Consider the following 15536-nt stretch of genomic DNA (forward strand, 5'->3'; position numbering starts at 1 on the left):
AAGAAAAGAAATCTATTCTGGAATGCTTTCAGATTAAACAATAACTTGCATCGCATCAGAATGGCTGTGCTATTAGTCTTATTTAGAGTATGGAATGGTATTGAGAAGTGAACAAGCAAAACTTCAAGCATTTTCTATCTTCATAATTAAATGGGTCTCTTGTGGTAAGATCACATTGTTAGGTTTCCTATGAAGCAATTTCAATAGTCTGCCAGTTTCTTGCTGATTTTTGCATGAAACATTCTAAACAATAAGGTAATTTCTGGGTCGAAGGCTCATCTGGAGCGTTTGAAGATTGTAGGTCCAGAATCTTTACCACTTACAGCACTCAGTTTATAGCACATGGTTTGTCCTTGAAAGTAAACAGATATTCAAACACATAACCCTTTGGTAAGAAATATTATCTGGCCTGAAGAACGTGGTACATAGTCTCATAAATCTCCTGGCCAGTGTAAAAGCAGACACTTCCTGGTAACAGTGATTTTATCATCTCTAAACTCTGTATTCGCTTGCAATAGGCGGCTGCCAAACTATTCTCTTTGATGTGAAAATAACGTGGAAATTTGAATTCACTCAATGTTTCTAAAAGCCCTCAGATGTCAAAATACAGCCTGCAGATAAAGCTGCAGGTTGGAGTTGGCTTCCTCCTTGTTGCAACCCCAGATGTGCAAGTTGTTTCACCTTTAATGATCCTCCGCATCATCTAACTTAGCTAACATCGACATGATGTTAGTCAGGGTAGTCAACCCAGTGCCAGTTCATTCTTATCATGAGCTTGTTTGGGCACATTCATTTTGACATTGACGAGACTGGTCTTCGACTTTTGAAGAGCATGATCTAAATTGATCCTTCAGTGGCTTGGTGGAGCAGTATGGTGAGATCCTTGCAGAGCTTCGTGATCAGCAATTGAGTGTCACCATTAGTGGCTGATGCAATTAAGTGTGCTTTCACACTGTGGGGCCCTTGAGGCTTGGCGTGCCACAGTTTTCCATTTTGCCCTTGTTGGATAGGCTCGAAAAGGTCTTTAAGATTAGGGTACCTTGCCTTTTTTGCCTTTGACGTTGCCATAGCCCCAATGCAACAATCCCCTAAGTTCAAATCTTGAGGAGGGAGTCCTCAAAGGCAATGTTCATTGACATGAAGTTATAGCCTAGAATTAATAGGGGGGGTTAAACACTCATGGAGGCTGTGAAAGCTACCATTAGCACATCTTCTAATTTCCATTATTCGCTTGATGGCTCCAGCAGTGCTTTTCTAAATCACAATCAGGGAAAAGGGTGGCTTAAGCCTAATGAGGCAGATTAGCTGGACAATTCACTCAGTCGAAAAACAACCTACCCTTTTTCCTGTATGTGGGATGTGTTCTTCTGTCTCCCAAGGCTGCAGACGCAGCCCCAGGATCACTGAAGACTTCCACTGCCATCAGCAGCAGCGTGTTGACTAAGGAACTCCATTTTGGTGCTTATGTGGAGGGATCCTGAAGCTCCTGGGAAGTCTCATCCACCAACTGTCACTCACTCATATGGCCACTCTTGTGGCTGCCAAACCAATAGCAAATCTTCTCTGCGGTTGGAGGCACCACACCAATTTAGGGTCCAGTTTCCACGCTACTGCACAGACCCTCAGTATCTCAGAAAGTTTCAGCTGTTAGTTGTCACCTTGTCCCTCAATTAAATCCTCTCAGCTTACATAACACCTATATAAGCACCCTAAAATACGAGAAAACATTAATTTAGGTTTTTTTGCAGGTATATGACAATGTCATTGGTATACGTTCTTTAATACATTAAGACAATTATCAGAAAAAATCATCATTATTTCAATTTTGCAAACTCATCATAACCGAACCGATAAATGATTGCTTCATCAAATAGCAGTTTCTAAAGATACTCCATCTGGTTGTGAGGTCAACATTAAGAGTGAAGCATGCATCACAACTGACACATTCATACAGGAGTGTAAGCATTTTAATCTATACCTTTAAACTAACAAAAACACACTGAAGCTTATATTCAACTTAAATGTTCATACTTGCCTACTTTTTCCAGTAAACCTATTTATAGTATTGTTTATTTGTGGTGATCCGTAGGGTGCCTCATATGCTGCCATGAACCCACTTTATTTCTAGATCCCGATTTGGTCTATGAATATATACAATACAAAAAGTAAAGCCCAAGCACTAAAGACCACGAGAAACGTTCTGCAAGTTTACAGACCATTTCAACAATATACAAAGTTTTAAACATTATGGAAAAAAATCCCAAATGCACACATGCATTCACAGAGTGTAATTTTGATCTGCAACTTGTTGTTTGATATTAATTGTAATACATCTTTATGTGATTAATTAATTGTCCATTAGTCCTTTTAGTTGACAGTCTAGATCTTCTGGGAGCTCAAGTGGGGGAAGATCAGGTAATGGACTTTCAAAAGGAAGACTGGGTACTGGAATTTTCTTGGTCTTCTTTTCATCTGCCCCAAACTTCTGCCAAGTAGAGACAGAGTTGGTAGTATTTTCTGAAGGTTGTGGAAGACTCCACAACTCGGACTTCTCAACAAAGTCAGCATCTACATCCAACTCCCTTTCCAGTGGAGCCATTTGTAGTTTAGACGTTTCTGCTCTCAATTGTTCATTCTCTTCTTTTAATCTTTCGTTTTCAGCTAGAAGGATATTAATTAGTTGATTAAGTTCTGCAATTTTGATTGACTGCTCTTCTAGTTTTATTTTGTCATCCTTTGGAGTTCTGGTTTCAACACACGTTCCTAATTTTGCTTTCCGTTTCTGAAGCAAATACAATAATGAGTCTGACTCTCTTTCAGACATACTCTGATGCTTCTGGGGACATGCTGAGGTAGTAGGGCTGTGCTTGTGAAGGGAGACAAGTATACTCTGACCATCACACTTATTTACGAATGGTTTGTAAGACACCTGGAGATGTGCTGTGAGATCTTTTATTGTAGCTGCAGCACTCTTCTCGGTTCTAATCCATTCCTCTCTTTTAGCTCGTTTCCATTTTTCCCGAATGAGCAACTGTTGCTTCATGTGGATATCCTTCTGCAAATTCAATGATAGCAGAGCCTGAACAAGGAAAAATGGAGATACGTTAACAAAGCAATCTGTGAAACAAACATGGTGTAGTACATATGCACATGCGTAGTACGTGTTATTGACTTTAGGTTCAGATGTACAACCGTTTTTTTAGGTCATAAACTGGAAAACGGCCCGTTTACCGCCGCAAAATAGGTCTGCTCTATGTACAAACCCTATTTTGCAAGTCGGTGACCTATTACCGACTCGCAAAACAGGGTTTGCAACTCGCTTTTAGGAATGGGCGTGCCAAGGGCGTCCCTTCCAAATAGCGAGTCCTATTTCAATGTAAGAGTGTTTTGCAGCTGCAAAACACCCGCAGTGTATCACCTATTTCAAATGGTTGGTAATCCACCTGCAAACGGGAAGGGGCAGTAAAAATATTTTTTAAGAGCAGGCAGTGGTCCCACGGACCACTGCCTACTCTTGAAAAATGAACCAGAAACGTTTAATTTTCCATTTTTAAATGCATGCCGTTTTCCTTTAAGCATTGGCATAGCCAATAGGTCTCGCCTTTAGGACCTTATATGTTTAGCCATGCAGCAGATTATCCCCTATTAGCATGCCTACACACTCAACATAGCCAATAGCATGAATAGAATTCAACGTCTAGCGCAAAAATAAAAAGACGTGGCGTTTGTGCGTGTTAATGTGAAAGTGCTTACTTCTGTGGACGCGGACAATTGAATAAAGTTAATTGCAAAACATAGCTCATCGTGCCAATGCCTCCCACTTCTAAAACAATATAAGCAGGTATATAGTGAAATACAAAACGAAAGAGTGAGCAGCATTATAAGAGAAAATGCTTACATCTCTAAACGCACAAAAGTGAAGTTTGAATAAAAGAAACGCTGATAGGGACAGTGCCTAAAGATCCTATGGCAATGAAGTCTATCATAATGCAAACAAAAAAAATGCTAAATAAATACATCTCGCAGCATCTATCAGTAAATCCCGCTGGTAGCATTATGCTGCGTAAAAACGACGTATGAGGTACAACAAGCTCAACGTGCGGGCTTCAAGAAATAGAATTTCCGGTTTCTGACCGCGCACACGTCACTGGCGGGTTGGTCAACAGCCGGACGTTTATTCTGCTACCTTGGCACAGGGTTACCGTGCATTGTTCTGTTGGCAGTTTTCTCTCACTTTTCCTTGACTCCTTTATGCAAAATATGACATCACACAATAACGAGAATGCATAGTTGTAGTTTTGTTTGAGACCTGTATACCCGGAAAAGTAGGAAATGCCAAGGGGACTCTATTACAGTATTAGAATATAGTTGAAGCTATACAATAATTCTTTATTTGACAAGAACTCCCTCTTAAACTGCGATAATAACATCCGAGTCTATATAATTGCGCGCGGAGAACTAATTAAAATATTTTGTTTTCCAAAAGCTCATTTATATTTTTGGGAAGTGCCCATTTCCTTTGGGAACAGTGTCGGCATCTGAAGCATGCTTTCACCCAAGGACAGCTGAATGTTAAACAGGGACAAGTTTGTAGACAGCTGGAGGTTGCTGGGAACAGAAGCGGAACCCGTGGTTAGCACATTATTAGCAAAGTAAGTTCAATGCCCACTACTGAGACTGGAGACTGGAGTGCGGCTTCTAGGGCCCAGGTTTGAAGCAGGGCCTGCTCAACCGGTCTTGCTTTCGAGGTAGATGCAACAACCACCAATGGAATGAAGCAAGGCATATGGCCCTATTTCCAAACATTTGCTATAAGTGTGATTTTTTTTCCTGTAGCGCTCCTAAATCCCCGGTAGGCAGGAGTATGTCACACCGACCAATACACTAACTTTTATGAAGCGGGTATTTAATAATTAAGTACGAACACACAATTCAGTTCATAGAGTGAGCACTACAAACTGCCATTAACACAAGGGTAGATCCCTACGATGCCTGCTTTTGGTACCTTACTGTGATGGGGCAACACGGAGCACGAATAAACACAAAAGACCGACACACGGTGATAAGAAATGATGGACGGTATTTTTACTTTTCTAGTGTGGGGCTGCTCTCAGTAACGGCATGAACAGTGTGTCCATTCATATGATGAATTTGGAGTGCACTGCTTATAAAAACGTCACACGTCGCCAACATTCTACTTTAGGTGTTTACATCGCTCCTATATGTATATTTTCTGCCTTACTGTCAGTACACGAAGAACGACACTGGGGATCAAATATTTTTTTTAATGCGTCAATACGCCGATCAACTTGCAAAAAATGGTTGGATATTGCATTACACTGTGGAAAACTATTTTCAAAACACACTTTTCTTTTGTTTAGGGAGGGCTAGGCCATGTGATGTGGAATTATTGTGCGATATTTGAAATTGAGGCGATAACGCGTTAATTACTTTTTGTGAGCATGCCCAGGGCTCCACTCACTTTAGGCTCATTTTAAAAACAAATGCCGCAGCAGTAGCCACCCACATAGAACTCTGACCCCACCATCACCCTTATGAATGAAATACCCAACCTGGCTTCTGTATTAAATAAGGAGACCAGTGGATTTCTAAGACTTGCAGTTTGATGTTTCCTTGTAAAACTAGTGGGCACGGTTGCTCTGCACCCAAAGTCCGCCCTGCAGTCTGATAAACCCATCTGGCAGGAAGCTGAAATTCCACAACCAATGCCAGCTGGCCCTCACTGGGTGCTGCTAAGTACATATCAGACCCTGTGTAAAAACAAGCCCTGGTTTGGCTGCACACCAATGACACTTGCTCTGTTTGTGTTATTTGTGCGATGTTATGAACAATAAACCAGCCTGACACTGTCAGTTCTGTCCCAAGGCTGCGAAGGAAGAATGCGGGCAAGCAGCATTCCGGACGCAGCACACACTCACCAGCCACCCACACACACCATGGCGGCAGTGCCTAGAAGGAAATTCAACAGATTAACAAGCCCGGAAGTGGTGCGCGCGTTTGTTCCTGCCGCTGCAGGAGAAAAACAGATGGCAGGATGTGCGTAACCGCAAGCCGTAGGCAGCTACAATTCCAGGCAAAGGTGGGACATACACCCGCCTTTGCCAAATCTTTTTTAGAAAGACGCACGCAAAACACCAATAAGAAAAAGACTAAAAAAAAAAAACACACGCACAAGCGTGCAAAAAGTCTGGAGTGATTCCAAGAAGTTGTTTTATCTAGAGCAATGCATGCGCGCTGCGCTAGGCTCGACTTAAAAAACTGCTTTATTTAAAAAGCCATCACATGAATGTTGGTCTGCTGACCCTAGCAGGCCACCATCACAGGGAGTGCTAGCCATTCCCACTGGGGTCGCAAATTGCACCTGCCTCATGAATATTAATTTGCAACCCTATTAGAAATCGCAAACAGTGTCTGAGATACTGTTGTAAATTCCAATTTGAGAGTCGCAAAACAACGCAATTTGTAACTTGCAAATTGGAATGATCCTCCATCTGGCCCTTAGTGATTGCACTAGTAGTTAGCCCATATTCTACTACTTAGTAGTAGCCCGGCTACTTAATGAACACAGTCACGTGGTCGAGCTGGCATACGTTTGGGGAACACACAGCACACTGGGTTGTGTGAAAAAGGCTGCTTTATTGAAACAGGTGCACATTACAACATAACCTGGGCCTTTGCCTTACAAAACTATAGCCTCACTATGCATCTTTACTCACCTACAATAAACTAACCCCCATCTCTAAATTAACCCTCCCCCGATAACCTCTTCAAACTTGTATAACATACTTGCATCAGAGCTGCTCCACTGAGAGTGGGACCTCTAAAAAACATTCCCTTTTCCTACCTCAACTACCCGATGAACTTCATTCCTATCCTTTTAACTTCCTGTTATCCAGGCGTGAACTTCCTACCCATTTCCTTCAGCCTGTACTGCTGCTGACAAACTTCAATAAACAATGGCAACTTCTCAGCTCACCGCCACCCAGGGTCAGGGAGAGGAGCTACCCTACTGACCCTGTCCCCCCGCTTACCTGGTCGATTGCAGATCTATTAACGGAAATGTCTCTATTCACTCGACCCCCAACACATTGGCTAACGCTAATTTCAACTGGAGCACCTAAAGCTCCATCCCCATGATAGACAAGTGAACCCCATCCCCTCTAAAAAATTCAACATCCTCAAACCTCAAATCCGAATGTTGTATCCTGCCAATTCCATTGTCCCTGAAAAACGCCCTCATTTCTTTATTCAATTATTTCCTGGCTTTGTCTATGGCCAACGGTTTTAGGGCACCCCTCCATACTCTCCCGGGCATAAACTCCGTCCCCATGGTGCGGCAGCCAGCCCACAGCTTGCAAGTCTGCCAATAGTCCCATTTCATCTCTCTTATTAAAGCTAACCCCTTTTGAACCACCAGATCATTTTCCCCCAAATGGATGATCAGCACATCCGTATATTTTTCAGCCCCCCATATGCTTGTTTATAGACGGTATGAGCTCCTTCCATCCCATGCAGCCTTCTCCTATCCATGTTGTGAGAAGTTGGCCTGGCATATGCTGTCTCCTAGTTATAGGGGACACCTTGCACCAGTCCAATTCGACTCTTATTGATGATAGGTTTAAGACAACCTTTAAAGAAAGCTATCCTAGTGGTAGCTGTGGAGAGCAGCCTTCAGGCTAAGTCTTGAAGGAGTGTTAAGCTTATTGTTTTACCATAGATAACCTCTTGAATGACCAAATGAAAGAGTAGTCCACACAGGTATATATATAAAATATATGTATTTATTCTAAACAGAATCCCACAAGTCTCTTTACGAGGCTGAGGCAAAGTTACAATTCAAACAAGCATTGATAGATACAATAAAATAGCACTGGAATCATAGGGCCCCAGGGGGGGACCAAACCATATATTAAAAAAGTGGTATAAGAACCACGACAATTCTACAGACAATGCCTAGGGCATTTAGGATCGCTGGCCCCTTAAGAATCCACCCCTAGGTTATGAGGAAGGGGACCCACGGGAGGCGCGTGCAGTGGAAATAGCTGCTATCGGGATCTCTATTAAAGCCAATGGAGAATGTCGCGGTTTGATTTAAACAGATTAAAGTCACTTCTAGCAGGAGTACAACGTTAAAACTTTAGAGTTAAGCTTTTGAAGAGCCCACTACCACGAGAGTACCGAGGTACCACTGTTACCTGCCCCAGGGAAGCTGGGTGCATAGGTCGTTTTCGATGTCGGGTCGCGGGCTGATTTTCAATGGAGAAATGTTCAAAAGTGCTGCTAGCCAAAAGCGTCGATGATGCCGTGAAGATTGAAGTTGTAGAACTTGTAGAGAAGAACCTGAAAGCAGAGGGGACAGAGTCTGGGTCACGGCACAGTGACCAGGGAGCTCAAAGCAAAGAGCCCTTTAATGTCGGGTGCTTCAAGTGGAAAGAGGTGTAGCTTGGATCTGCAGCCACGGGCTCTGGGAGGGTTCAAGGAAGGCCAGCTTCGGGAGGGCGACTGTCCCACGTCGGATGAGGGTCGCTGCGGTGTTAGTGTCCGGATTGGATCCACTAAGCCTTGGCAACCGCAACCCACGCAAGATGAACAAATCAGCTACTGGTGCAGACCCACGAGGTCTGTGAGAGGTCTCCTTTGGAGAGACTGTAGAGCAGACCTGGAGCAACCAGAGGAACTCTTAGTTGTCGAGATTGTCCTCCGCTCGGGCCCACAAGTCGAGAGACAAGGGACCGCGGAAGGCAGCAAAATGGAGTGCGTAAAAGGGAGCCCACGGGCCACCGGAGGGGGCTAGGGCACTGATCTTTGGCACGGATGCTGCTTGGTGGTTGGCTCAATAATGGGCCAAAGCACAACTTCCCCACTGGTCAGGGTCGTGTGCTACGCAAGAGGTGGCCGGTGTCCTGGGGTATTGGGAATCTCGGCACCCACACGGTCCACGGTACACAGGTTTGCTGTGCACACTCACTGGCCTCTGGGATGCTTAGGAAACCCACCTCAAGGGTGCTGGAAGTCGACGAAGTTCGTGAGAGCAGCGAAGTTCCAACCGGGTCACTTGCAGTGTTTCAGGTGCCTGCCAAGCAGGGGGATAACTCCTTTATCCCAAGGGAGATTTCTTCAGTCAGCTGGGCAGCAGCTCGTCGAAGGTCAAGTCTGTAAAGTCCAAGATTAATCTGAGGCTCTGGGGCCAGGTTATTCACCTTTATCCCCAAGATTAGGGGAGTGTCCAGAGTAGTGTCCACCAATGAGAGGTGAGGCGGGAAAGGGTGGCTACACCCTCTCCCCTTTGTGTGTTTCCCGCCTGGGTGATGGGCAGGATACCACTGAACTGGTTCCAGGCGGTGTATGCAGAATGTAGGCGCTGTAGCTGCCTACGTGCAACTCTGAAAGGCAACTTTGGTGCACCCACCCTGTTCCAATCCACATATCCTGTCTGGGGAGATGCTAGCACCTCCCTGCCACAGGAGCCCTATTGTCCAGCTGGCGAGGCTGGGGTTTTCCCCAGCAACAGCCAGCCAGAGTCGTGTGGGTGGCGGGTAGTAGCCATTTTGTACTACATGCGCGCTTTTAAATTGGTGTCCGAATTCTGCCGCTTTTCCCATATCGCCCCTCTAGCCGGGGGGAATCGTGCCCTCATGCCCATGGCTGGACTGGGGGTAGGATTCCTACATGTTTGACACCAAACACGATATGGTTCTGTGTAGCCATTCTCAAGTTATCACGCTATCGCGATAGACTTATAATACGGTTAAGAGTATATGGTATGGCTACACTACAAACAACCCAGCAATGATTTTACGAGGGTTGCAGAGAGACCCTACTCAGGATGGGGTCCCCCCTCACACATACCTCAGCACCCTGCCCTGTAGGATTAGCAAGGCCTGCTATAGGGGTGACCTATGAGAGTATATGTGTTGATATGGGGTGGGATATAGGGTACCATTATCCCTGTAAGGGGTGCTAGCACCACCTTACCCAGACTACAGTAGTGGTCTGGTGGTGTCAGTTTGTATGGCTGTCCCAGGGTGGCACAATAAGTGCTGCAGCCCTGGTAGGCCTACTGAGGGACCCATGCCCTGGGTATCTAGGGTACCATCTACAAGGGACTGTCAAGGCATCCTCAGCATCCAATTGGGTTTGTACATAGGGTACTCACATCAGTTTTAAGGAGAAAGCAGATAGGCTGGGGTCCTGGATAGCAGGATCCCAGCCAGACTAGTCAAAAACCACTCAAATACCAGGCAAAAAGTTGGGGGCAACCATTAGTCAGATTCCCCCTTCCTACACATGTGATCGAGTACAAGTCCATATTGAAACCCAGGTTGACACCATGAAAGCTTGTCCTAGCATGTCGTTCTGCCCACTTTACGAATGAGTAGCACACAATCCATATTTTAATTCCCATCTCCAAGGGACTAGTAACCGAAATAAAAGAAATAAAGATGACACCCTGTCCATTCCAACCCCAACTCCCTAATACAACTCGATTTCCATCTCCCCAGTTCCCTCATTAGTTTAGGTCCCCAACTTTGTCTGCTGGCTTCTGTCGCAGCACCGATCCTGAAAGAATGCATCCCAAACTGGCTGGTATCTAAGCCTAAAAACTTCAAGGTTTTGGGTATCAATGCTAACAGCTAGAAGGCCGTTACGGGCTTCCCATCCATGTGTTGGAAAACTCTCCCACTGTCAACCGCCCTACCCCGCGCAGTCTCTGCCAAACGTATAGGGCAAACGGCCACGACCGGGTAAGATTTCAAAAATACTGATTTACCCACTGCCTTCTGGTCTTTCTTGGACTTGTATAGGCATACCTGTAGCCCACTAGCTTGGAAAAGCACCTACTCCCAGCTTAACCCCCTGCTGCCCTTACCCCCCTCCCCCCAGTAGTTGTGAAACCCGAAATGCCCCAAAGAAGAGCCAAAACATGATTACTGAAAATAATTCTGCATCTCTGCCATTAGTGCACACTGTTGGAAGTGACTGAAGCACTTGTATAAGAATATCCGTCATTGGCTGCCGCTTATGCCCCACAGGGCCTGTCTCCCTCGCCCAACCCTCCAGGATTCTTTTCCCCAGTTCCAATACCGAGGGAGTACTCACCACCAAAGCTTGCCCATAAAGGCGATGCCTGCCAATTTCCCTGAAATCATCACTCTAGACTTCCCCTTCTCGATGAGACAGATGATGAACTGGCCAACGTCTTCCACCCTCTCCTATTCATGGCTCCTCTTCTGAGTGCCACCCATCAGGAACTCCTCCCAAGCCTGGAGGTATGCCCTACTAGTAGACAGAGCTAAAGTCCTAGCTACCAGGTGTAGAATCCTTTCTCTCCTACGGACTACAGTTCCTGTGACACCAGAGTCTTCTCGCGATCTGCCTCCGTGGCCAGCCCATGGAACCTTCCCTACTGCGAACGAGACAAAGCATCAGCAATGACATTGTCCACACCAGGAACGTGCCAGGCTCTGAAAGCAATATCAAATTTAAGGCAATGCAATACAAAGACTTGCAGCAGCTGCCACAGCTGTGGCTCCCTTGCAAGGCTGCCTGTTGACCACCTGCACCGATGACATGTCCACCCGAAAAGTACTCTGTGGGACAACTGTGAACTCCATAGTATGACAGCCACTACCAGGGGGAAGAACTCCAAAAAGGCAATGCTGCATCTACCCTCCCTCCATTCTGGAGGCCATACCTCAGCACACCAGTGGCTTTACCAGAACAGGCCAAACCCACAAGCTCCTACAGCATCAGAGAAAATTCATACATCCTAGTCCATGTCCATCAAGGATGCCAGTGGAATACTGTTGAAGGATTGTAAGAAGACCTCCCACATACGCAGGTACTACCACACCCCGCTGCCACCCTAACATGATGGTGAGGGAAGGGTAGCCCCGAAAGAGACAGACCTATACACCTGCAAACATTTCTACCTGTTCTACAGGCGAAGTTCAAGTGTCCCAAAAGCATTTGCACTTCTTTCACTGTCACTTTCTTTTAAGACAACATTGTGTTCAATAGAGCCAACATTTTGGTCTTTTTATCCTCCGGCAGCCAGGCCTCCCCTGCCACCGAATCAATCATGATCCCCAGAAAAGCCAACACTGTCATAGGTCCCACTGTTTTCGCCGAGGCCAGAGGTACCCTTAAGTCAGACATACATACACGCTGCCCTTACAAAGAAAAAATCATCTAGATAGTGTGTTATGTGTTCCACCCCCGTGTGCCAGGTGAATAACCACTGCAGAAATTTGCTAAAGCACTCAAACAAAGCACACAAAATGGAGCAGCCAATCGGGAGTGCTTTGCCCACAAACCATTGGCCCTTGACCTGAATGCCTACCAGGTCCCAGGATGCATGTTTCCGGTCCAGGAAGGACCTGGCTTGGTAGGTCCGGCTGGACTGTTCCCATGAGGAACAGGGTGAAGACTGAATTGCATATGCTGGGTTCAAACTGGGGTGGAATGCTGAGCAAAAGAACAATGGATTTAATGAAGATCTCTTGATTGGTGTTGAAGGTTTGATTTGCTCTGCATTCTGTCCATCATCTGTGTGTCTTTTGCTTTGTCGCCCTAAGTGCGCTGGGTATGCTCAGACGTAGGTCCCGGACTCACTGTGTCACTGGATTTAAGCTAGCCTGGCTGATGAGGGGTATTGCCCCAAAACCGGTCCCAGGATGCTCGTTTCTGGTCCAGGGAGGACCTGGCTTGGCAGTTCCAGCTGGACTGTTCCTATGAGGAACAGGGTCAAAATTGATTTGCTTATAGCTGGGTCCAAACCGGGGTGGCATGGTGAGCAAACAGAACAATGGATTTAACCCAGATTGCTTGACTGGGGTGAATGATTTGGTTTGCATTCTGTCCATCATCTCTGTGTCTTTTGCTTTCTCGCCCTAAGTGCGCTGAGTATGCTCAGAAGTGAGTCCCGGGCTCAGTGTTACTGGATTCAAGCTAGCCTGGCTGATATGGGGTGTTGCCCTGAAACCGGTCCCAGGATGCTTGTTTACGGTCCAGGGAGGACCTGGCTTGGCAGTTCGGGCTGGACTGTTCCCATGAGGAACAGGGTCAAGACTGATTTGCATATGGTTGGATCCAAACTGGGGTTGCATGGTGAGCAAACAGAACAATGGATTTAACCCAGATCTATTGACTGAGGTGAATGTTTGATTTGCTCTGCATTCTGTCCATCATCTGTGTGTCTTTTGCATTCTCGACGTAAGTGCACCAGTGTGAGAAGTTGGCCTGCCATATGCTGTCCACTAGTTATAGGGGACACCTTGCACCAGTCCAATTCGACTCTTAAGGTGATAGGTTAAAAGACAACCTTTAAAGAAAGCTATCCTAGTGGTAGCTGTGGAGAGCAGCCTTCAGGCTAAGTCTTGAAGGAGTGATAAGCTTATTGTTTTACCATGGATAACCTCTTGAATGACCAAATGAAAGAGTAGTCCACACAGGTATATATTCAAAATATATGTATTTATTCTAAGAACAAATCCCACTAGTCTCTTGTGAGGCTGGAGGTAAAGATACAATTCAATAAAGCATTTAAACAACAATAAATAGCACTGGAATCACAGGGCCCCAGGGGGGGACCAAACCATATATTAAAAAAGTGGTATAAGAACCACGACAGTTCTGCAGACAGTGCCTAGGGCACTTAGGGTCGCTGGCCCCTTACGAAACCACCCAAGGTAGTGAGGAAGGGAACCCACGGGAGACGGGTGCAGTGTTTAAACTACAGTCGGGATCCCTATTAAACCCTATGGGAAATGTCGCGGTTGGAAATTACAAGAATCTGGACACTTCTAGCGGGAGTTCAAGTTCAGCAGCTTAGAGTTAAGCTTTTGGAGGGCCCACACCCACGACAGTACCGAGGTACCACTGTTACCTGCCCCAGGGAAGCCGGGTGCATAGGTCGTTTTCGATGTCAGGTTGCAATCTCGTTTTCAATGGAAAAAGGTGAAGAACTGCTGCTGGCGTGAAGCGTCGTCGATGTCGTGCAGATTGAAGATGTAGATCTTGAAGGTAAGGACCTGAAAGCAGAGGGGACAGAGTCTGGGTCACTAGCCAGTGACCAGGGAGCTCAGGAGAAAGAGCCCTTCAATGTCGGGTGTTTTCAGGTTGAAGACGGGTAGCTTGGATCTGCAGCCACGAGGTCCAGGAGGCTTCAAGGAAGGCCAGCTTCTGGAGGGCGACTGTCCCACGAAGGATGAAGGCCGCTGCGGTGTTAGTGTCCGGATTGGATCCACTAAGCCTTGGCAACCGCAACCCACGCAAGGATCACAAAACAGCTACGGTGCAGACCCACGAGGTCTGAGCGAGGTCTCCGGCGAGGAGACTGTAGAGCAGGCCTTGAGCAACCAGGGGAGCCCTTTAAAGTAAAGATTGACCTCCGCTAGGGCCCACCAGTTGAGAGACAAGGGACCGCGGGAGGCGGCAATTTGGAGTGTGTAAAGATGAGCCCACGGGTCGCCGGAGCGGGCTCGAGCGTCGTCCTTTGGAACAAGTAATGCTGAGAGGTTGGCTCAATAATGGGCCAAAGCACAACTTCCTCACTGGTCGGGGTCGTGTGCTGTGCAAGAGGTGGCCGGTGTCCTGGGGTATTGGGGATCTCGGCACCCACGGGGTCCACAGTGCTGAGCTTTGATGTGCACACTCACTGGCCTCTGGGATGCTTGGAAACCCACCTCAGGGTAGGCAGAAGTCTTCGATGTCCATAGGAGCAGCGGAGATCCAACCGGGTCACTTGCAGTGTTTCAGGTGCCTGCCAAGCAGGGGGGTAACTCCTTTACCCCAAGGGACATTTCTTCATTCAGCTGTGTGGCAGCAAGTCGAAGGTTCAAGTCTTTGAAGTCCAAGATTAATCTGAGGCTCTGGGGACCCTGCACCCACCTTTATCCAGAGATTAGGGGAGTGTCTGAATCAGAGCCCACCAATGAGAGTTCAGGCGGGAAAGGGTGGCTACACCCTCTCCCCTTTGTGTGTTTTCCCACCTGGGCAGGGAACAGGATGCCCCTGAACCGGTTTGAGGCGGTGCATGCAGAAGTAGGCACTGGAGAAGCCTACGTGCAAGTTTGAAAGACATCCTATGGTGCACCCACCCAGTTCCAATCCACATAGTCTGTCTGGAGGAGGTGGGAACACATCCCTGCAACAAGATCCCTATTGTCCAGCTGCCGTGGCTGGAGTTCTGCCCAGCAACATGCAGCCAGAGTCGTGTGGGTGGCGGGTAGCATCCATTTTGTACTACGTGTGCACTTTTAAATTGGTGTCTAAAATCTGCCGCTTTTACCATATCACCCCTCTAGCAGGGGGGAATCATGCCCTCACTCCCATGGCTGGATTGGGGGTATGATTCCACGATGTTGGACACCAAACACGACATGGTTCTGTGCAGCCACTCTCAAGTTATCACGCTATCGCGATTACTTATAATGCGGTTAAGAGTATATGGTATGGCTGCACTACAAACAACCCAGCAATAGTTTTACGAAGGTTGCAGAGGGGCCCTACTC

At 46.6% G+C, this 15536-nt stretch overlaps 1 protein-coding gene across 2 annotated transcripts in view; it reads right to left on the reverse strand.

Moving 5' to 3' along the window:
* Positions 1-1764: 1764 nt before the first annotated feature.
* NRBF2 (nuclear receptor binding factor 2) overlaps positions 1765-15536 on the reverse strand; it is a 585982-nt gene continuing 572210 nt past the window's right edge. For both annotated transcript variants that reach the window (XM_085603545.1, XM_085603546.1), the window contains one exon: positions 1765-3079. In XM_085603545.1, coding sequence (XP_085459671.1) covers positions 2348-3079 — 732 coding nt within the window. In that variant the 3' untranslated portion in view covers positions 1765-2347. The remainder of the gene's footprint in view (positions 3080-15536) is intronic.

The sequence above is a fragment of the Triturus cristatus genome, chromosome 1_2 (assembly GCF_964204655.1).
Source record: "Triturus cristatus chromosome 1_2, aTriCri1.1, whole genome shotgun sequence".
In the NCBI taxonomy this organism is placed as follows: Eukaryota; Metazoa; Chordata; class Amphibia; order Caudata; family Salamandridae; genus Triturus; species Triturus cristatus.